This window comes from Spea bombifrons, chromosome 4 (genome assembly GCF_027358695.1).
Source record: "Spea bombifrons isolate aSpeBom1 chromosome 4, aSpeBom1.2.pri, whole genome shotgun sequence".
Taxonomy (NCBI): domain Eukaryota; kingdom Metazoa; phylum Chordata; class Amphibia; order Anura; family Pelobatidae; genus Spea; species Spea bombifrons.
The window spans coordinates 4,014,395-4,035,833 of NC_071090.1; the positions used below are offsets into that span (position 1 = coordinate 4,014,395).

The 21,439-nt window shown below is 41.6% G+C and overlaps 1 protein-coding gene and 1 long non-coding RNA gene across 2 annotated transcripts in view; one reads left to right on the forward strand and one right to left on the reverse strand.

The window, feature by feature from the left end:
* Positions 1–21,439, forward strand: part of LOC128490557 (uncharacterized) — a 54,996-nt gene that overhangs the window by 655 nt on the left and 32,902 nt on the right. The window contains exon 2 of the long non-coding RNA XR_008353961.1: positions 831–878. This is a non-coding gene — a long non-coding RNA (uncharacterized LOC128490557). The remainder of the gene's footprint in view (positions 1–830; positions 879–21,439) is intronic.
* USP18 (ubiquitin specific peptidase 18) lies at positions 9,938–18,933 on the reverse strand. Its single transcript, XM_053462476.1, has 11 exons — positions 18,875–18,933; positions 16,023–16,174; positions 15,780–15,876; positions 13,918–14,063; positions 13,293–13,372; positions 12,626–12,772; positions 12,200–12,298; positions 11,841–12,011; positions 11,502–11,633; positions 10,718–10,767; positions 9,938–10,254 (listed from the first exon to the last, which is right to left on the reverse strand). Exons 2-11 carry the CDS (start codon positions 16,147–16,149, stop codon positions 10,206–10,208), a joined length of 1,098 nt encoding a protein of 365 aa, XP_053318451.1. The 5' UTR covers positions 16,150–16,174; positions 18,875–18,933; the 3' UTR covers positions 9,938–10,205.

The following is a 21,439-nucleotide window of genomic DNA, read 5'->3' on the forward strand; positions in this document are numbered from 1 at the left end:
AAGGGCAATCACCAGCTCTTACACATAATGAGATTAGCCCGTGTGAGAGGCCATCTGACGCCTTCATCTAAACTCCAAATCCCAGCCAAGATCAGGGCAATCAGATTCCCTTTATCCAGACCAAAAGACTGCTCCAGCTGCCCGCGTCGCTCGCCCGCTAGACGCCCAACATCCGTTACTTGGCAGAACCACAGAACACAGTTACCTAAAGTTCCATTTAGAATGTATTTTATCAAAAACAAACAAACTACATGATACTTTCTCAGCGCCGGTCCTCTGTATCTGCTGCTCATTCACAAATCTACTTAAAACTCCGGAAGTCTCCCAACTGGGCTGAGTTTTGGGGACACCCTTAATTAGCGTTCTCCACTCTATTATTAAGTAGGCGCAGTTGCTTGTGATTGGGAAACCGGAGAACGTCAGCATTTCTCCACCCTGATATTTTTGTATCGGTCCATCCCATCCTAAATACCCATTAGAGCTGATCACTCTGCATTCATGTTATAGATCCAGCGGGAGATCAGGCATTGGATTAAATGCTCAATGTTTAGGGGAAGTAGAAAAACAATTGTTACTTAATTGTTACATTACTTATGTTTAACATAAAAAGCCTTTTTTTGTTTGTTTGGTTTTTTTATAGCCTAATTCAGAAATTAAGAAAAGCACATGAGAAATAGAAAATATTACTTGAAAATAAATCCTCTGTAACGTACCAATTTTCTTGCATCCAATAAAATAATAGTAGTTTAAACCTGTAATTTAAATCAGTATTTTTCCTGTGGTATATGAGCTTTTTGTGTTTTTATTATTTTTGTTTGGTTTTCTTTTAGGTCATACCGTTTGTAAACCCTCGTGAACAAGTTCCCCGCCATACTAACGTAAGTTTGAACACAAATGTGTCAAATTATATCTATATAATGACTAAATATGCCATGAGCAAAAAAACTTGTAAATCATACCATTATTCATTAACCCATTTAGACTGAGAAGTGTCAGTGATGACACCTACCGGAAAGCAAATGCCCGATCGCATGGTCAGGCATTTGCATTGTAGGGGTGTACCGGCGCTCACTTAAAGGACTTTGACGGTCGCTGACTGGGGAGAGTCCAGGCTATTGTTAGCTGCAGAAAAGACGACACGAAAACTGCTGCAAAACTTTTTTTTTCCCAAGTTCCATGGCAACAACCTGTGTTCCATGGTTTAAAGATTTATTTCTGAAACGGGTTTGGACATTCACCAGTACTGGAAATTTTGTTTCTAATGCTGCGTTTAGTTATCAAAGTGTGAAATACAACAGGGTAGGTGGAACAGCACCTCAATAGTACATGGAACCCCAAAAGTCATCGTTTTACGTATATTTGTAAAGTTTGTAATTGTGTCAATTATCATTTTTACTTGCCATTTATTGATCCATAAAATACGGCTCTATGGGGGGTAATCAAATAAGGCTGAATTTGGAAATCAGTTATCTTGGCAATGCCAGTTTCGTTATTGCATGAAATAAATTAAGATTCTTACCTAAATGGCGCTGTCATCTGGTGCCCTCCCCAGGTAACCACAATAAAGTTCAATAATTAAGGCCCCACCAGGGTCCCTCACCCATTTCTGTACACCAGCAAGTCATTTGTATGCCCCAACCATATGTTTTGGTTTCCAGGAAGAAGAATTGCCCCAAGGAACCCTTGTCTCCTTTTTACACCCATCTGCAGAACCCCTATCCCCCCCCCAATCCAATCTCCGTCTGTGGTCCAACTTAATGAGCTTGCAACTCGTCACTGTTTCCATGGTAACGGAGATGGAGCCGGCAGCTCATCTCCCTCCTCTGTATCCTCTGGGACCCCTTGTCTGTGTCTCCACCAGGAAAACCATCCTTAACCACTTGGGTGCCAGAGTATTGACTAACGTATCACTTTGTTATTGTAATGAAGCTCGGGTTGGCGCTCAAAGGGTTTCCTGGTGAATCATGATTCGGCGGCCCCGCTGTCTGGGATCTAGACGTTCTCTGTAGTTTTCTACATACATCGCACTTTGCTTGTTTGTCAGCTATGGAAAGAGCTCAGTAAGAATACTGAATACGTTGTGTTTTACGCAGATATGAGGTCAGCCCCACAAAATCAGGTCGTATGAGACAGGGAGGTAATCAAATACCTAAACAAAGCTGGGTATTTACCCTACAGCCAGTTGCGTCACTCCCGATTTACTAAGTAGGTTCCTGTCTAAGCCCTCTCTATTATCTAATCCTGTCTTCTCTTGCCTACCTACCGGGCAGTAGGTATGTGTGTTTGTCTGTTTGTGAGTGTTTCTGTCTGTGTATAAGCTTCTGTCACTGTCTATCGTGCGTGTGTGTGTGGACGAATGTCGGTGTCGTGCGTGTGTGTGTGGATGAATGTTGGTGTTGTGCGTGTATGTGTATAACTGTTGGTGTCGTGCATGTATGTGCATGAATGTCGGTGTCGTGCATGTGTGTACGAATGTCTGTGTCGTGTGTGTGTGAATGTTGGTGTCGTGCATGTGTGTGTGGACGAATGTCGGTGTCGTGCGTGTATGTGTATGAATGACGGTGTCGTGCATTTATGTGTGTACGCATGTCGGTGTCGTGCATGTATGTGTAAGAGTCCATGTATGCATTTGAACTATTATCAGCGTCTGTGTATGAATGACTGTTATTATCAATATGCATATGAATGACAACAGCATCTGTATATAAGTGTCTGTTCCTGTTAATGCACGTCAGCCTGTAGTGCGCCCCCTTTTTCTGGACAGCGGTTTAAACTGGGGTTGGGTCATATTATCAAACAGCTTTACATGCTCACCTGACAGCTCTGCCTGGCGCTTCTTGTAACATGTGGCTTTTGTTATATGACTGCCTGCAACAGTGTCGTTTCCCCTCACTCAACCACAAACACCCATCTCCCGCTGATTATGTCATGAAGCCGCATACTTTGTATGAAAGGGCCCCCAAAAAACCTAAGAATTATCTTAAAGCGATCCCGTTACTTTTCTTTTTAAATATTTTTGACTTTTTTTTTTTAATGTTTCATTTTTTATATTCTCTACGTCCCGCATGGTGTTTCTGATGTTTGCGAAGCAACTTGGTCTTTCTTTTCTTTCTCTTTCCCCAGATTTTATTTTAGAACTCTTGTCCACCTTCGTTCCGTCCAGCGTTTAGAAGAATCATATCCCGACCCTAATATAGGCCCGCACAATGTATATGCTAAGTACTATGTATGTCCCTCTTCCACTTCTTCAGCTTCTTTACGTAGCTCTACATGTTCCCACAACCCACTGGGCTTTTTGGGGGGGCATTAAACATTATAGGGGGCAGTGAGTGCCCCAGACCTCAGTAATACAGACGGGCGAGATGTAAGCCCAGCTCAGTCTCTCTCTCTCAATAAGCTGATGCCAAATGAGCCGTCAGGGTCTTCACGGCTTCCCACATGGTTTATTGGTGTCACGGCTGATGATCCAGATTATAACAGGCAGTTACATTAGTCGCTGGCGATTTAATGGCCTGCGCTCATCGATGATGTACACTTGGGTATCTACATTACACACATGGCTGATCCTGGAGCAGACAGACCGTCTGATGGTAGAGGAACACGATTTCACCCGACCGGTTCATTCATTCGTTACGTAGGTTCATATATCCACCGGTCTGTGGCTCGACCATGCCTTGGTGGCCATTGCGGACCATCACGTCTGGTATGTGGCCTCTCGCCAAGCCAACCGCAGAGCGGAAACGCTGGATACGTGGACAACGATTTCTGGAAAAGACCTGCAAAGGCTTTGAAGACACCTGCTCTCTTTAATTGTACTACTTTGTTAAGCAAATAACCCGTAGCGGATTTGCCTTTTTTATTCTTTTCTCCAAAGGTTTTATTTTTTACGAAGCTTTCGCAGAGCCTGCTTTGGTGTTATCAAGACGATTAAGCATTCCCTGAAGAATTATGAATGAAGTGCAATAGTGCATGATTGGATTTCTGGGAAGAGTTTTTGGTATGATGTTTCTGCATTTAGTGGTAGAAGTCTGAAAACGGCACAGAAGGTGGAACAGAATTTTCAAAGCATTCTATCTTCCATGGGTTCCTCCTGAAACCCGTACCCTACTAGTAGCTGCACTCGACTTTTGCTTTGATGGCCTTGCGACCAACCCTTTCATGAGTTTCTGGATGTTCGCTCTCCCCCCTAGTTGCATATACATCAACCATAGCCTCAAAAATGTGTCTTCGCTCAAAGCCTTGGAAATCCTCGGACTAAACCACAGCGTGGGGCAGCTCTTGGTACCGAGATCCACACCTCAACTCCTATGTGACATCTGGTAGAGTTTAGGGCCGAGCTCATTATTGTTGGAAACAATCCCAAAAAAGCCTCTGGTCACTTCTATAGTCAGTTGCTATAGTATAGTCGCTTCTGAGGTCTTTTTATTCTATTTTAATGTTTAATACAAAGGACATTTTTTCAGGTCCATTTTTCTAAAGAAATTGCTCCATTCCGAGCCCGTATTCCGTAGTTTCTTGGAAATACGTGCATTAAGGTAATAACTCCTGCTTTGTCAGACCATCCTAACGTAATGCTTTTATCAGCACGTGTTTCACATTAAAAGCCCGTGAAAGGTTCGCTATGGTATCAGCTGGCCAATCAGATGCGGCCCAGATGATGTCATTGTTTGTGTGCGCGGGCACTCAGCGGGGGCCACATGGAGATGAAATCCAGAGCAACGTATTACATAGTGAATCCGCGAGAGCCGGTACATGGGGGGATTCCTAAACTAGGACATCTAATGCTGTAATTCTAGAAAAACTCAGAAACAGATGAAAGAAAATGGGCATATATATATATAATTTACACAGTGTGTATATATGTGTGTATATATATATATATATATATATATATATATATATATGTTGTATGTAACATTTGCAGGAACACCTAAACAAGGCTGAAGTAAATGAATGTTTGAATTTGTTACAAAGTTTTACTGATTTGTTACTTATTGGCCTTTTTCAGTTAAGTGGGTTTATTGTTTTGTTGTTGTTTTTTTTAACTTTCTATCAATTGGATCCTTCTAGGAGGACCGTACTCCTTTGGCACCCATCGCCCCTGTCCCTGTATTCAAGAAGCTCAGATTGATGTATAAAGTCTATTAATGACATGATACCCCATCTACTGTACAACACTATGGAATATGATGGGGCTATAAAAAATAATCTACTGTATATTGAGCAAGGGAAGGTAGCTGATTACCAGCAATCATAAATACAGATGACTGTCAGCAAAAATACCGGATATGGGTCATTTTACTGATTTTTGGGTAACTTTTCTTGGTGGTTTTTTTGGTATGATATCCTTCCTTTTTAGAGCATTGCTGAAATACATATTTATGATATTTTCAGAACCAGCTGGAGAGCTTCTTGTTGGCCAGCCCTGAATAAGAATAAGAACATTTTTTTTTTTTGCAGCGGCCGTGGCGCTTCATGGTTTACCCACGAGGCTATGGGCATGGCGGACAGTTATCAGGACTTTCGACCCGCTCCCCACCTCGTTCTCTCAACTTTCCCAAATTAGCTGTTAAATAGAAAGATAGATGAATAAATGGCACATCTTGCTCTCTTAAAATAACTAGATTTTAACTTCTCAGAAGCCGATCGAGATTTGCTGGGAAGGCCAGTCTAACGATGGACCAAAACCCTGCAAGAGGAACACGGCGCGATTTCCTCCTATCGGTGCTCAGTTCCTAATTTTAACGTGTCTCCACTTATTGACCGTGAAAATGGAACTGAAGCACACGGATTAACCACTTCACCTCCAGGGGATGTTAGATGTGCCGCCAGATCCTGTCTGAAAGCTGATGGGTTATGAGGTCATGCGTCGCTCTATAATACTATGGGTTATTGAGTTGGATGGTTCAATAACCACTAATTGGTTACATCATGTTATTGATTCATGTTAAGTAGGGTCCTCTGGGACTACTGTTTTTTTTTTTTTGCCTTCCCGTAGAAACTGTTTTAGTCCGAGCCCCTCAGTGAATCTGGATCTATCCCATTACCGCTTCCGACGATGTCTGCTTTTGATCAATGTCCTTAAGAATAATGAAATATAATTAAAAAAATGATTCTCATGCAGAATTATTTCTTCCGAGCGGTGCAAGCAAACATGTGATGAGTCAGCTGAGACGTTATGTTGTAACGATTGGAGGAAATTATCTTTCCATGCAAAGACTGGCAGGTTTATGGAATGGAGGAAAAAGAAAACTGTATCCGTGAAGGACAAATAAACCGAGCATTAACAACATTTAAAGGGCCTGTTTAATGTCGTTGGTGCCGTATTACCCTCACACATATGTCTATTTCTCCCATGATGAGGTTCGAGCGGGGGAGAGTTTATTTAAAAATATCTCTAAGGTGACACCACTCCACATCTGGACCGGGACCAAAGAATCTACTTAACTCCTAAATGTTGCAATAAAGTATCCAGTATGGACCCCTTTAATGCCCTTCAGCCACTTGGGGTAATCATCTCTCCGCGGTGTCCTGCATCTGGTTTGTTTTAGGAGCTGCTGTTTCGGATAAGCAGATTTTATAAATGTCTTCGTGTACAAGTGATGGCGTCAGCTTTTATGCACACAGATAACGCTCTCGGCTCCGCTGCTCCGGGGATACATTCACATTCTAGGTGCATTTTATCCTTTTTTTTGGTGTGTAGCCACCGGTCGCCCCCTCTGCGCTGCCCTGCATATCCCGGCGCTCTGCCTTTTAAATAGCGCCGGGCGGAAATTAACTATGGAGTCGGATCTCAAACATCCTCCATCGGGACTCCCAACGAATTCCAAAACCCAGATCCATAATGCTTGCTGGGGACCGCACATTCTGGCGCGCAAGTGGTCACGTGACCCCATTAAGACGTTCTTCCTGCTGTTTGGATCATTCTATTGGTTGCTCTGGAGATAAGATCACTTTTCATACTTTGCACTAGAGTCCCCTTTTGTACAGAACCCTCAGTGTATCTTCGGGAACTAACATTGGGTAGGATCCAGGCCGCGTTCTGAGAGCCACAGCCCTAGGCCGCAGCATTTTATGTTCAAAATCTCTTTTTATGCTCATACCCATTGGGTCAGATAGAGAGATGGGCTCTGCTCACTGGAACTTGCGCAGCTGCAGCTTCCTGGGCTTATCTGAACGAATGGCTTTAGCGTAACGCTGACTGTAGAATATGCAGGGAGTCGATAAATCCAAAAAACAGATTATAAACTACACTCTTAACCTTTTGTTCCTGTAAGTCAACATTTTTTTGGGCTGCACTACTTGTTATGTCCTGTTTACCCATTGTACAGCGCTACAGAATATGAAGGCGCTATATAGATCAATGCGTAAGAAGAATGTATAGGCTGGGTATTGATCTCCACCTCTAAGTCTGTGTGTGTGTATAGTAACAGCACCATCTACTGGACAAGTAAGAAACTGCATAAAAACATATTGGATGATAATGTACAAAAACATAATTTATCTAGTGAAAGCAGGAATATAAATATTTTTTAGAAAATACAAGTAATCGTTGCCAGGATTTTATTGGCATGTATAACAAACAAAAATATTGCAGATTGCACATACCTTCCAACTGTCCGGTTTTGCACAGAACAGTCCTGATTTTACCACTCTCTCCCAGGGTTGTGCCAAGAGCTTGGTGGGACAGCTGGATTCGGGACAATAAACCTGCAGTCCTGTATACAGTAATAACCCCCCCAGTGCTATATGCAATAATTCCCCCATAGCTGTATACAGTCATAACCAACATCGCTGTATGCTGTAATTTTGTTTTAAAAAAAATCTGTTTTTAGCACATTTTGTCCCAATAAACTCCCTTTATCTGCAGATCTGGAGCCGCCGTCGCTGTCAGTCATGTGATATTTTGGGTGACTTTCCCGGCTCAAACATCACACTGAGCTGATGCTTTATGGCAATGCTAATGAAGTCCGTTCCTCCATAGACTTTCATTAGTCTGGCTGGGTGATTAAGACTGAGCCATTCTTTTTGCCACAAGGCTGTATGATAAGAAGTCAGGGTGTTTGTCTAGTAGATTGGACTCAGATAACAGAGCTCTTAAATACTTAAATATAACTAAACAAAATAAAAACACTTCCGACTTTGATACACAATATACTTATTTCACGCATTTCACTTTATTGACAACAAGAGTTTTCACATTTTTAAAAGCAAGATCTTATGTGTGGACACAAATATGGTATGGATGTCATATACATGTACATGTACACGGAGCGGGATATATTTGGTTTATGTGGTTTTTGTGCTACATTATCACAAAATTAAATATATTTTGCTTTTTAACACATTCATGTTAGAGAGGTATTCATAGCCAGTAGGAGGTATGGTGTGTTGCAAAACTGGATACAGAGTGTTTTTTTATCTTTTAAAAATACAGCAATTTTAACCATTTAAATCCAGAATTATTGTGCAAATAACCAGTGATTAGCGATTGGAAAGCATTGGCTGGCTGGTTTGCCAGAAGGCACTGAATCCTTCTACCTCCGGTCTGTCTAATATACAAGATGATTTTTTATGGCTCCTGAATCTAAGACGAGACCGGTGACTGATTAAGGGTTAAGTATTATGAAGAACTAAGCAAAATTTCCACAAAAAAGTAATGAGTTAATATCCAGTGTGCTGGTTTAGCATTTTCTGTAGTCTTGAAAATAAAAAATGAATATCACCCCAAAACATGCTAAATAGTTTCAATATAATCAATATTTGTAAAGTTGCTATATAAGTACAGCGCTACAGAATATGATGGCGCTATATAAAACAATAAATGCATAGATGTATACAGGGGCGATTGGTGGCTCATGGAGGTTACCGGGGACTCTCTGTTTCTAATTATTATTATTATTAAGCATGAAAGTGTGAGCCATAAACCCCCGGAAATCCGATTTACCGCGTTACGTTCCGTTGGAATGATCGCCGTATTGCCGCTGCAGATGGTTACCTTTGAAAATAGAACCGTCTTAAAGTGCATTGTTTTTGTACAAGAAAAAAGCTGTATTTAGAAGATAAGGAACCTGTATATTCAGCCATTACTGGCTCCGGGTAACGGGTAATAACCCGGGGCTCTGTTCATTCGATTCGGCTCAGTAACTTGTTAAAAATTGGAATTTTTGGGGGGAAAATGGTAAACCTCGGAGAGTGGAAACTCCTAGGGTTTGACCTGGAGTCTCAGGGCTTTTTGTCCCGATCTTGGGGTGAAGGGGTAGATTCTCCGGGTCACACCGTCTGGATCTGACTCCTTTCCTTCCTATTCTACCCCTGCTGTGATCATATAGAATTTGCTATCAGTATGTTATGGTTGATATTCCTGCTTGAATTCAGGTGTCTTCATTAAGTGTATCTTTAAATACTGACAAGTCGAGGCTCCCTTGAGTCTCAGGGGCCACTCATTTAATAAGCGCCATTCATCGCACCCTCTAGAATGTTAAACAAATAAACCTTATCAGATCCCTCGTTATTAACCTTTTCAGATGTTCTTTTTCGATTTCCATGGCGACAGCCTATCAGTGCCTGCTTTGGTGTCACATGACAATTAAGTATTCCCTGAAAAATGATGAATGTCATTGCATTCAGTTATAAAAAGTGTAACATTCAAACACTGAGGCCAGTTACCGCTCTTAAGTGTAACGCTGTTACAGTTCACAGATTCATTGCACCCTATGCTATAGAAAAGTATTGAAGTACTGACGATGGAGCCAATTAGGGGTCCAGGCAGTGGCAGTCCTTGCGCCCCCTTACCAGGGGCAGATCTTACTATTGGGTGATAGTACTCCCCGGACACAGCCTCCGCAGCATCTCCCCCCCCATGTCCTTCTGAGACAGACCCCCGTGTTTCACCTGGACTGCTACACAACCAAAGGCTGCAGGTGTGTCCCAACACGGTTCCTCTGTGGCCATAGGTAAGAACCAGGGAGCCATTGGCCCTCATCTCACACCAAGTCTGCTCTCGTGGATTTGAGAGTACACCAAACGATCAGGTAATCAGAGAAATGGTTTGTATCACCTTCCTGCGCATGTCCAGGAGCAAGTGTTGATGTGTATTCTGCGTGGTGGTCCGTTGTGTTCGGGTTGAATGGACTTCCATGACGAATGAAGGTCACGAGCGCCCCAGAAATGATGTGAAGTTAAGTTTCGCAGCAGAAACAAATTTACTTTCCGTCCGACTGTATATAGATGAGCAGGCAGGCAGTTACACCCCTGAAATAAAACGCAAAGATACGGAGGGTTTAACGCTAACAAGACGCCCGCTGCAGTACCCCTGATGGCCAGCAGGTGTGCTACTACTGGCCCCCCCTTTTACTGGTCAATAATAATTGGCTAATAATTATCTTTTTAATAATCTATTAGTGTCAAGAATAGACTAATAAATAGGTAAAAGAGGATTGTGACAATGGGCCTGGAACATATGAATCAACATAAACCCGCCGTGATACATGGCCGCTTAATCTGTCGCTTGTTAAATCATTTGTGTGGCTTTGAGTTGATTGAATCACCCGCTTGGTGATAGGTAAAGATAGGTCGTATTGTGGTGGGCTTTTAAAAATGGCAGCCACTCTGGAAAGTCAGCAAGCCTTGCACGGAATCGCTACAGCCGGTGATGCGGAGCACAGGCCCCCCTTGGACAGCTCCATTCTGTGTATAGTTATGTCGGTAACCTTACCAGTGGAAGATCGTGTTTCCGTATGCACATTTCACATCATCCCACGATACCTAAAACACACGCCATGAGATTCAATTAATATCACCAAAGATTTTAGTTCTGAACAAGGTATAGCTTCGTACTCGGGTGCTTCCCAAATTGGCTGACCCCCAAAAACTCCCCCCCCTTCTCGGTTGCATGTGGATGCTGGGAAAGGGGAATTAGGCTCTCGATAGTATTTTTTAGTGAAATCAGAATGGGGCAGATTTAGGGGTAACAGGGGTATTTGTTTTAGGGGAGTAGAAAAAGTCCCTGTTGGTGTAATGGTCAGGCGTCCCAATACTTTTGTCCATATAGTGTCCGTCAAACCAACATCAAGAGTTGACCCAAGTTGGAAAGGGCTGTTGGCAGTCGAGTTAAGTAAATAAGCGAGTTGGTCTTTAACATCCAGCTTCAGAGCTGACTCGATTTACAAGTTTGGTGAGTCTTTCGTTGATCTTTGGCAGATTCTTCTTTTTAACCCAAAAACTTCATGTTTAAATTCTCCGCATATTGCCAAAATTCCATTACATTAATTGGCAACTGGCCAATTGGTAACGGTCTCCTCACCGCTTCCCTTACCTTTAGGTTGTGCCCAATTCCCACAGCAGATTAAAGCGGACCACCTTAGCATGAGACACCCCCTCCAGTGATTTATTCTGAATATTGCCCATTGAAAACTACCATACGATGAAGTTGTTATTCCCGTTAGCGAGGGGTGATGGAGAAGCCCAGCCGCTTTTATTCCCACACTGCGGCAACTTACCCGGCACACGCTGGAGTCATTGAAACAATACCACTTCTGGTCCTTCGAGCTTTTGATGTAGGTGCAGAAGTGGCCCGAGTTGGGTGTCCCTGAATGGGCCACTACAGCAAAAATATTATAAATGTATTGGGACTGCAAGAGAGAAAACATGAACAGAGGTTAGTGCAGAAATCATCCTCATCCGGAGCTTGTGATACATAAAGGTCTCCTCTGGCACCATTTTCAGGAGACCAGGTTCAGTTGTGGCGGTAGATACCCGATCCAAGGCTAAGCCGGCCCGCTTGCAGAAGATGTACGTAGGCTTCTTCTTGTGCTCAGAAGAGATAATTGGACTCCTACCTGTGCATATTCCTGCTCTGGGAGATGCTCTGGATCCAACACTTCACTCAGGTCTAGCGTAGGTGGAAAGGTTAATGTCCTATTTATCTTCTGTAGCTGGGAAGATTTTCTTTGTCTGATACGTTTCAGATCAACCGTGAGAGTCCGGGGTAGAGATCTCAACCGTTCATCCTGCAAAACAAGAGGTCCACCTTGTGATACGGGTCAGGCTTTTCCAAAACTGCCTACGTTCTTCTTAGTTTGTGCCTACAAAGCAGGCAGTAAGTAAAATGTGATCCAAAAAGAGCCCATTGGTCCTTCACTGCCATCACTATGTATCTATAAGGTTACCCGAGACATGGGACGTTTCAGCCAGTTACCTTCACTGACTTGCTGTCCTCTCCACATTTCGGACAGATGCACCAACTCTCGCCACCGCTAGCTTTCTTGGTTTTGAAGAACCTCCGGAGACCTCGTTCCTAATCGGTAACAGCAAAAAATAATTCTAAATTAGGTTTTCTAAGACACGCCAGTCCTTACGGTAAGGATCTAAGATTCTTGGATTTTTAGCTTTAAAGGGCTTGAATTACTAAAGTCTAATTTAATGGTAGACACAGGATCTCCAGGATGGAGCTTAAAGGCCTGGATCAATATGTAATTAACTTTTTAAACTTTTTTTAGGTAGCCTGTAATACGACTGTCCCATTACGGACTCGTAGTCCCATAAATCATCCTCGATCTTGGGTCGATAGGATTATAGAATGAGCGCAAGTAGACGAAAACATAACCAGAATGTCCCTACTCACCAGCGTCATTGTCCTATGATACCTGGAGTGATACACTTGCAAGTGGATGGTTAACAGATTCGTGTCACTGGACCTCTGATTGGAACACTTGAGACATGTCATGGATTCTTCTAGCCTGATGGTGTACAGGTTTCTTAGCTTCTCTTCCTGTCCCATGAAAAATACAAGAATTTCACCAAAAAACCACAGCAATATCAGGACAGAAATACTACAGAAACAGATCAGTACAACCCAAATTCAGTCTTTTCCAAAATTCTGTGACCAGGGTTCCCACTTTACCAGGTGGGAACCATTTAACCACCAGCGCTTACATTCAAAATATGTTGAAGGTTGTGTGTTGAGAAAGGATCAACCCTTTACACTCTCAGCCATCATCATGTCTAAGCCATCTGAATGACCAACCACCGTGGCAGGTCATCACTTCCCCCATCAACCGACTAGATTGTAAGCTCACAGGAGCAAGACCCCCTTCTCCTTTTGTACCAGTTTGTTATTGTTTGTGATTGTACAGCACTACGGAATCTGCTGGCGCCAGATATACAAATGTAATGTAATATGTAAAACTGGAAGGGACACCAAATTAAAAAGGAAGAGGAGCGCTTAAGTGGTCCTGAAGGCAATCGCAGAACACTTTACCACCACTACTCTCGGGTACGGTGATACCCACCAGATACGGGTGAGGCATCTGTTCAAGTAATAGGTTCACGAGGGTAGAGAAGAGCTCGGCAACATCATACGGGCTAAATACTGCAAAACAGAAGTGAGACGGGAGAACAAGTTAGGACGTGTAGAAGAACGCATGGAATAAGTGGAGGATAGTCTTTTGGAGGCGCTACCTCTCATGATGGTCAGTTAGTTGGACCACTGTCTGAAGGACCTAGGGTTAGGGTCCCTATTAGCAGAAGTGGCGTCTATCCCCACTTCCCGAAGGATTCTCTCCTCTTAGATGACTCCCTTTTTGGAGACATTCATGTAACCGGAAGGGTTTATTCAATAAGTTGGCTTCTTGACTTCTCTGTGGATTATGAAGGGCCAACCCTTCCAACAAGAAGAGCTTGAAGATTAGTAATGTCTCCTAATCGACCTATACATTTTGCAGGGCCATCTCACTCCATCTTGCAGAGTTGGCCCTTCATAATGCTGAAGCTACAACTCTCCTGCAGACCCACACGCACATCCCGCTTATGGAACTAACTCCTGTCATTTGTATGTTCGACCTCATGGGCTGCGTGTCCGTGGTTTTCCTCCCGCCGCCCGTGTTCTGATATGCTCTCAGTATGTTTGATTCTCACATCTCACTTTGTGTGTCCTCAGGCAGCTCAGGATACGGTACGGGGACACAGCGTCTTCCTCACTATCCTGCATTTCTTCAAACAGGGCGAGCAGCTCATAAGGAAAACTCCTCTCGAGGGGCACATTATCGGTGGCCTCTCCAATCCTGCAGGAAGAAAGTGCAAGGTCCATAGACTATATTTATTCCTATGTATTTTATTACATATTATGGATATTATTTATATTTGCCACGCCAGCGGGTGCTGAAGTGTGCGCCTACCGGCTGGATATGCTCCAGCCACACACTGCGTGAACATAAACACACTCAGGCATACCCGAGCGTCAGCCACACGTAAGTCATCAGGCAGCTGCTGGCCTTAAAGTGCCAGAGCCACCTCGTCATAGCCAGTCCGGGAGCTGACTTTACAACTATGCTTTCAGGAAATTGTACATAAAGATCATGTTAGTTTGTGAATAATATTCACTTCTTGCCCTAAAAAGACACCATTCTACAGTGACAAATGCCATTTGTGAGCATGATTGAAACAAGACAAGGACGCCCACTTCACCCTCTACACACATTGTTTCCAAGGAGAACTTGGCTATAAATTACCAGCCACACAATAGCCTATTCTTTGACTACTGGGGCTCTTTGACCTTAAGAAAAACTGTACACCTTCCAGCGCATGCAAAATAACAAAAAGACTAAGGTCACCAAAACCAGAGAAAATAGGGGGAAAATATATATTTAAAATAAAATAATATATATTTATATATATTTAAAAAATGCAAAAACATCTCCTAGAGCTTTGATTGATTCGCTTCTCAGATTGAAACATATGTTTCCACAGTTATCGTTGACAATTTCATTCTATTATTATTTATTGTTTTATGTAGCGCCATCATATTCCATAGCGCTGTACAATGGGTAGACAGGACATAACAAGTAGTACGTAAAATAACAATTTGACTTACAGAACACATCAGTTGCCTCTGGAGGTTTTCATCACATAAAAACCAAGCAGAAACGTTTAGGAGGCTTATTCACTGTCTACGGCAACAACCTATCAGAGCCTGCTTTTTGTGTGTCACGCGGCAATTAAGCGTTCCTGGCAAAAATTATGAATAATGAAAAATATTTATTTTAGGGGTTCGTACATTTCAACAAAACTTGGACAGAGGCTTGTAATGTTGCATTTACACTTTTTTTTATTTATTAACAAGGGTTTTTGTAAAGCAATGCAGGGGATCTGTCTACAGGAAGGAATGAGGATATTAAAGCAGGCCTGGCACTTTTCCAAAATCCCACATTTTACAGTTTTATAGACCCCAAAAAACATATTAAATAGTGTTTAAAGACATCATGTATGTCTTAGAAGCCAATCTCATGCATATACAGGACAAATGCGCTATAAGTACCCGACTGCCGCCATCTTTACTGTGGGACCACAGACAAGTTTTTTTTATACTTTTGAACCACTGAGGTTGAGGGCTTTGATGTAAAAACAAAAAACCATGAAAAAAAGTGCTGGTCCCTGTAGGGTCGCGCTTCCCTAAAATATATGCAGCCCCTTCCTTCGCTCCCCTGCCACAAAGACTCGCAGGAGGGATGGATCTTCTTGGTCCTTCCTCGCAAGAGGACCAAAGAAGACTGGGGCTAGTGATAGGAAAAAAACAAAAGTACTCAAAAGGTCCAGAGGTGGATGACGTGCTAGCGTGTCGGTCTCATAGACATACATTTTTTCACACACCAAGACCCCGGAATAATCTGGGTGCAACAACACCTGGGGGCATCAGACACTTTCGACATTAAGACCAGAGGACCAAGTCCTTCGACTCACTTGATCCTTAATGATTTCTCTATCGTTATATATAGACCCACCTGCATAGAATGTCTGCAAAGTCTTCATTCATATAGAAAGTCTGAAGCAATGAATTGAGGCAGCTCTTCACCCCAATATTGCTTAGCCCAATGGCGCCTGCGGGAAGAAGAATGATAACGGGGGATCAGAGACAGGGGAACAAGTCTTCTTATCCATTACATTTGGGGGTATTGTCTTTTTTTATCTACATATAATTAACTATTCTAAAGCTTCGGAATTCTACCTTTTTCATTGGTACTGACCATTCTTAAATGTGCCGGTAGAATAAGACAAAGGCTTTCCGGGATGCCAGGATGAGGAGGCATCTTCTTCGGTTTCTGGGTCCTCCAATAACTCGGCTTCATTCAAATACCCGTCTTCTTCACACATTTTTCTCTTAAAGTCATCGTAATTCCTACAGAGCAGAACTCATCTCAGTCCCATGCAGCCATTAGCGATTACGACAAACATTGGCTTTGCTTTTGGGTTTAAGTTTGGGTAAAAAAAACCGTAAAACTATGAATAACAAAAGATTGATACGTATGGTAGGATGGAAGCAGATAAAAAATACCCCTTCCGATAACCCTGACCTGTAGGGGTCAGGGGAAGTCAGAGCGAATCGGAGCATCTACTCAAAGTGGCATTGATGCTGGATTTTCATATAAGTATTTTAGGCAGGGTAGGGGTTCTAAGGAAAAATACAGATTGGGCTTTATGGGGGTCACAAAATACAGCGTTACACGGCCCCCGTGGTACTCGCGTGCTGCTCTGAAGACAGGCTCAGGGCTCTGAATGAGGTGAGTGTGTGGGTGTTAGAGTGAGTGTGTATGTAAAAGTAAGTGTGTTTGTGTGTAAGCGTGTTAAAGTTTGCGTGTGTTAGTTACCGTGGGACTTTACATGCCGCCCTGGCAACAAGGTGCCAGCCCTGCCCCGTAACTATACAGCTGGGGTGTTCAAATACCCTGCGCAAAACAAGGAATAGCAGTAATAATTTAGTAAATATTCTATTTACTTACTTTTATCAGGCAGCTGATATACGGACCGCCACAGGGAGGAAGTAATGCGATATTATTATACGTTTCGCTTTGCTTGAATGAGTCGTTCCATTCGCTTTTAAACTCCTTTATCCTTTCGCTGGCTTAATTGTGGTTTTTGTCTTATTTGATCGCGCCTCAATGTGTTTGCTTATTTGGGTTGGGCCGGTATGAGTGGGAAGTACAGACACTTACAGCGTCTCCTTTGATATTTATCTGCTTTTATCGGCCAACCGCAGGAATTACGAAAAGAAACGCTGTATTACATTTCCTATGACATTGTGACATCTAACTCAGGGTTAGATTCAGTTTGCAAACGCACCGCAATAAAATAAATTAAAAGGAGAGGTGAGACGGGAAATAATTAAAAGAGCCCCCAGTCCTGTCTTCATGTAAAATTCACATTTTAATCCATTTTGCATGATCTCCGATACATTTTTAAAGCTATTTGAGTTAGAAAATAAGGCTTCTAACTCATTTGGCTCCTCCCCCAGCTGCCTTTTCTGAAAGCAGGAAGTGTACTGAAGTACACTCCTTGCGCATGCGCTGTACTGCTCCCCTTTCTAGTGTTGTGCTTGCTGCCTGCTTGGATGGATGACATCGGCTTCCGTACAAGCGTGATGTCATCAACTGGGCGGAGCTGGCAGGTACATAAAAAGACCGTTGACAGTTGTTTTCCTTGGTAATAAAATACTGACTCTTCCGAATGCCCCTGGGAATACAAATGGCGCTCCGTATGTTCAGAGTACGAATGGAAAGTGTTGTTACTGATCCCTAAACAGACCCATTGGGGCAAGGAGGTTAAATACTGGGGTGTGTTCTGCCCTTTCATCTTTTAATATGTATTTATGTTCCTATAATTGCTATTATTCTACCCCCCCCCGGGGGTTTCTGCACTCCTGCTCTTGTCTGCGTTATGTTTTGTTACCTAAGGCGATGAGATCTCCCTTGTAAGGGAGGACAGTTAAAAGTGCAACACCCAAGATATCTGTATACAATACAACCAATTGTATATATTTTATATCACCCTGCCTACCATAAAAGGTAGGTGTGGTAACCCGCTATAAAATTAGCAAATAGCATTTACTGGAGAGAAATCACTTTTTTTTATTTTTTGTGAAATATGCTTCTGCTATCCATAGTATTATTACGCCTCATTTACATAAAGGGTTAATAATCTGTGGATTTTGTCGTAGTCGTGTATTTAAAACCTCACCAGAATCTTAATACAAACCGAGGACACAGCTGCAGAGAAAAAATATGGTGTTTCACAGAAACAGCACCAAAAAAAAAATCCTAAAAAAATAACAAAAATAAAAATAACTAATAATACTAAATGCTTAGAATTAAGCTTATAAATTGTATGTAATTTCGTGTCATAATATTTTTTCTTGATAATATTTTTATTCCCATAATTTGTTTCGAAATAAAAAAAAAATAAAACAATTATTTTGACACAAATATAAAAAACCACATTTTGGCAATAGATTTTTTTTACATTAATGTTTCATGTGAATAGTATACAGTTAACAGACAAAAGCCGGGCACAGAAATCTAATTAAACAAAGGAAAATAAAGATGAACTATTACATCATTCTGATGTAAGATTTATATATATATATATATAATTAAATGAATAATTAAATCATTCTGAATATTTCAAAGATACGAGAATATTATAATTTATCCTGTTTTAGATTATTTTGAATATTTCAGAGGTGTGTAGATTTACATAATAAATGCTGTTTTTTAAATAATTATGCATATCTATCTATCTATATATCTATATATATATATATATATATATTTGAATGTAATTTATATATAATATATATACAATATATATATATAAATAATATAATATATAATATATATAAAATATATAATATTATAATATATAGTATATATAAAATATATAATATTATAATATATAATATATATAAAATATATAATATTATAATATATATATAAAATATATAATATTATAATATATATATATGTATATAATATAATAAATATATATATATAAAAGATATAATATATATAGGGTATATGAAATAATAACGGAGATGAATACTCACAGAGCCGCGGATGTGATATCGGTTGTAAAGGTTCTAATTTCTGCGCTGAAAATGTTGGATCTGAGTATCTGCTGCAGCTTATATATACCCTGCGCGGCCACAGACACCTAGAGGCGGACGCAAAAACCTGCAGTCAGACTTTAGTTTCATTTCCCCACATTCGAGAGGGTAAAATGAAACTCCTACAGCTGATCCGCGGCTGAGTTACACACTAGGGGGGCTTCTTGGACAAGACCAGCCTCCTATATATATATATATCACCCACGGAATGAACTGTTTTAATACATTGTATTAAAGATTTAAGAAAAAATACAAATTTTATTTAACATTTCAAAAACAAATAATTTTAAAAGCAAACATTTCAGGAATGCAGATTGGGAGCCTGAGCAAGTGGATAGAGGGTGAAAGGGCACTAGGAGGGGAAGAGGGGGCCGGTGGTCAAGTTCTCCCGCTAAAAAAATAAAAATAATAATTTTATGGAACATTGTATAGTTTTATTACTGAAAAAATGATTTTGTTGCAGTTTACAAAAATATTGTGCACGTTCTGCGGACGGCGAGAAGCATTAATAATATTATTTGGGGCGCCGGGCGAGTGCTAAATTGGTTTGGAGGGAGATATAACGAATTGGCAGAGATTAAAGGTGCGGTTCCACTTAGACAAAACGTTAATTGCACTCACTAGTGTGTTACGCAAATAAACCTGATCTGGAACTTTAGGTTTAACCGCATAAGAACCACCCAAAGACAAGTAAGAAGCTTTTTCGCCGTCTGCGGCAATAACCTATCAGTGCCGGCTTTTGTGTTACATGACGTTTCCAGCAAAAATACATTTTTTTTGTACATTTAAAGAACTTAGACAGGGGTTTGGGCAATCAACAACGTCGTTTCTAATGCTGTATTTAGTTACAAAAGTGCCAAGTTCAGCGGAGTCGGTGGAGAAGCATATTTACTGTGGAAAAGCACCGTGTTTTTTGCTTAAGAGGTTACTATGAAGCAATGAGGCATCCTTGTGAGACCATCCAGAAGGTCATGTGGCGTAACATGAGGGGTTATAAGGAGTTTTGGAGGAGTTATAGCCAGTGGCTTTTTTTTGCCTGAGCTGACAATACCTGGGGTGGTGGGTCTGAGGGGGTGGCAGCCCATGGGTCACTTTACTAAGAGCCGATAGTACACCTTATGGGCAGATTGGGCAAATTAAAGATGTCAGCCCAGTTATACTGGAGAGGTTTATTAGACATCCATGGTAGCTCTTCAGCGCCATCTACTGCACGGTGCCGGGGGGGGGGCGCCACATCCCAGCACTCTGCATAAAAAACAAGGCTCTGCCTGGTGCAGCGATCCCCTAAATACCGGTATATCATTGAGTAAAGCTGGTATATAGAGTAATGTTATAGGGGGTATAGAGGGGTTATAATGAGTGAAAGATGGAGGTATGCAGAGTATTTTGAGAGGTTATAGGGAGGGTTACGGTATATAGAGAGAGATAGGCAAAGTTATAGGGGGTTAGGGTTAGTTATAGAGGACAAAAGGATGAGTTCTAGGGGCATTAGGCTGAGTTATAGGGGCATTAGGGTGAGTTGTGGAGGGATTCTGGATGAGTTCTAGGGGATTAGGATGAGTTATGGGGGGGCATAAGGATTAGTTATAAGGGGCATTAGGGTGACTTATAGGGGGCATTAGGGTGACTTATAGGGGGCATTAGGGTGAGTTATAGGGGGCATTAGGGTGAGTTATAGGGGGCATTAGGGTGAGTTATAGGGGCATTAGGGTGAGTTATAGGGGGCATTAGGGTGAGTTATAGGGGGCATTGGGATGTGTTATACAGGCGTTAGGATTGTTACATGTAGCTGTTACATTTAGTAGAAAGGACGGGTCACAGGCAATGTTCCATCTAATTTTTCTTAGTTGGCGTGCGCAGAAAATTTCTCTTGTGCAAAAATTTTCAGAGAGCAAACATTTTGTATGCACGATATCCGCGCCGCATAAAGTTTCCAAAAAATTCTTTTTTTTCCCTTTTTTTGGGAAAAACTGTTGTGCGCACAATTTTTGGACGTGTGAGCTCTCTAAAAAAGCTATGTGCGCACGCACAAGCGCACAGCTTAGAGGGAACGCTGGTCACAGGATACTAATATATAGGGGCCATACGGAGAGCAGAGAAATGTTTCTGGTTCAGTTTCTTTTCTCCTGCAGTCACTCCACGGCAGCAGACATATTCGGTAAACAGGAAGGGGCTGTATGAAGGGTGGGCTTCAATATCCCGCCTCCATAGAAAACACCAAACCCAGAGGAATTATCCATTATCAGCTGGTTACAGAAAAATCTGAGCCTTCTTTTGTATCCGGCATTAGACTTGCCATGAGATAAATGTTTAATCACTCATTCAAACCATATTATTTACTTTTATTGTGCAAAGGAGGTGATGGGGTTAAACTCTTAAAGAAAAAGACGCTATAAACCTTCCTCCAAATATGGAATTTAACGTACGCAACGTATCTTTATACACATTGGTTATATTAGATCTCCTCGGCTATTGTATTGCGTATAGAATGTATTATTACCTACG

Excerpts from the sequence above, each read along its gene's own strand:
- USP18 (XM_053462476.1), bottom strand. The coding sequence starts at position 16,149 with ATGTGTGAAGAAGACGGGTATTTGAATGAAGCCGAGTTATTGGAGGAC. Across the intron at positions 15,877-16,022 it reads TACCGGCACATTTAAGAATG|GCGCCATTGGGCTAAGCAAT; the intron begins GTCAGTACCAAT and ends TTCTTCCCGCAG. Across the intron at positions 11,634-11,840 it reads CAGAGCAGGAATATGCACAG|TCCCAATACATTTATAATAT; the intron begins GTAGGAGTCCAA and ends TCTCTCTTGCAG.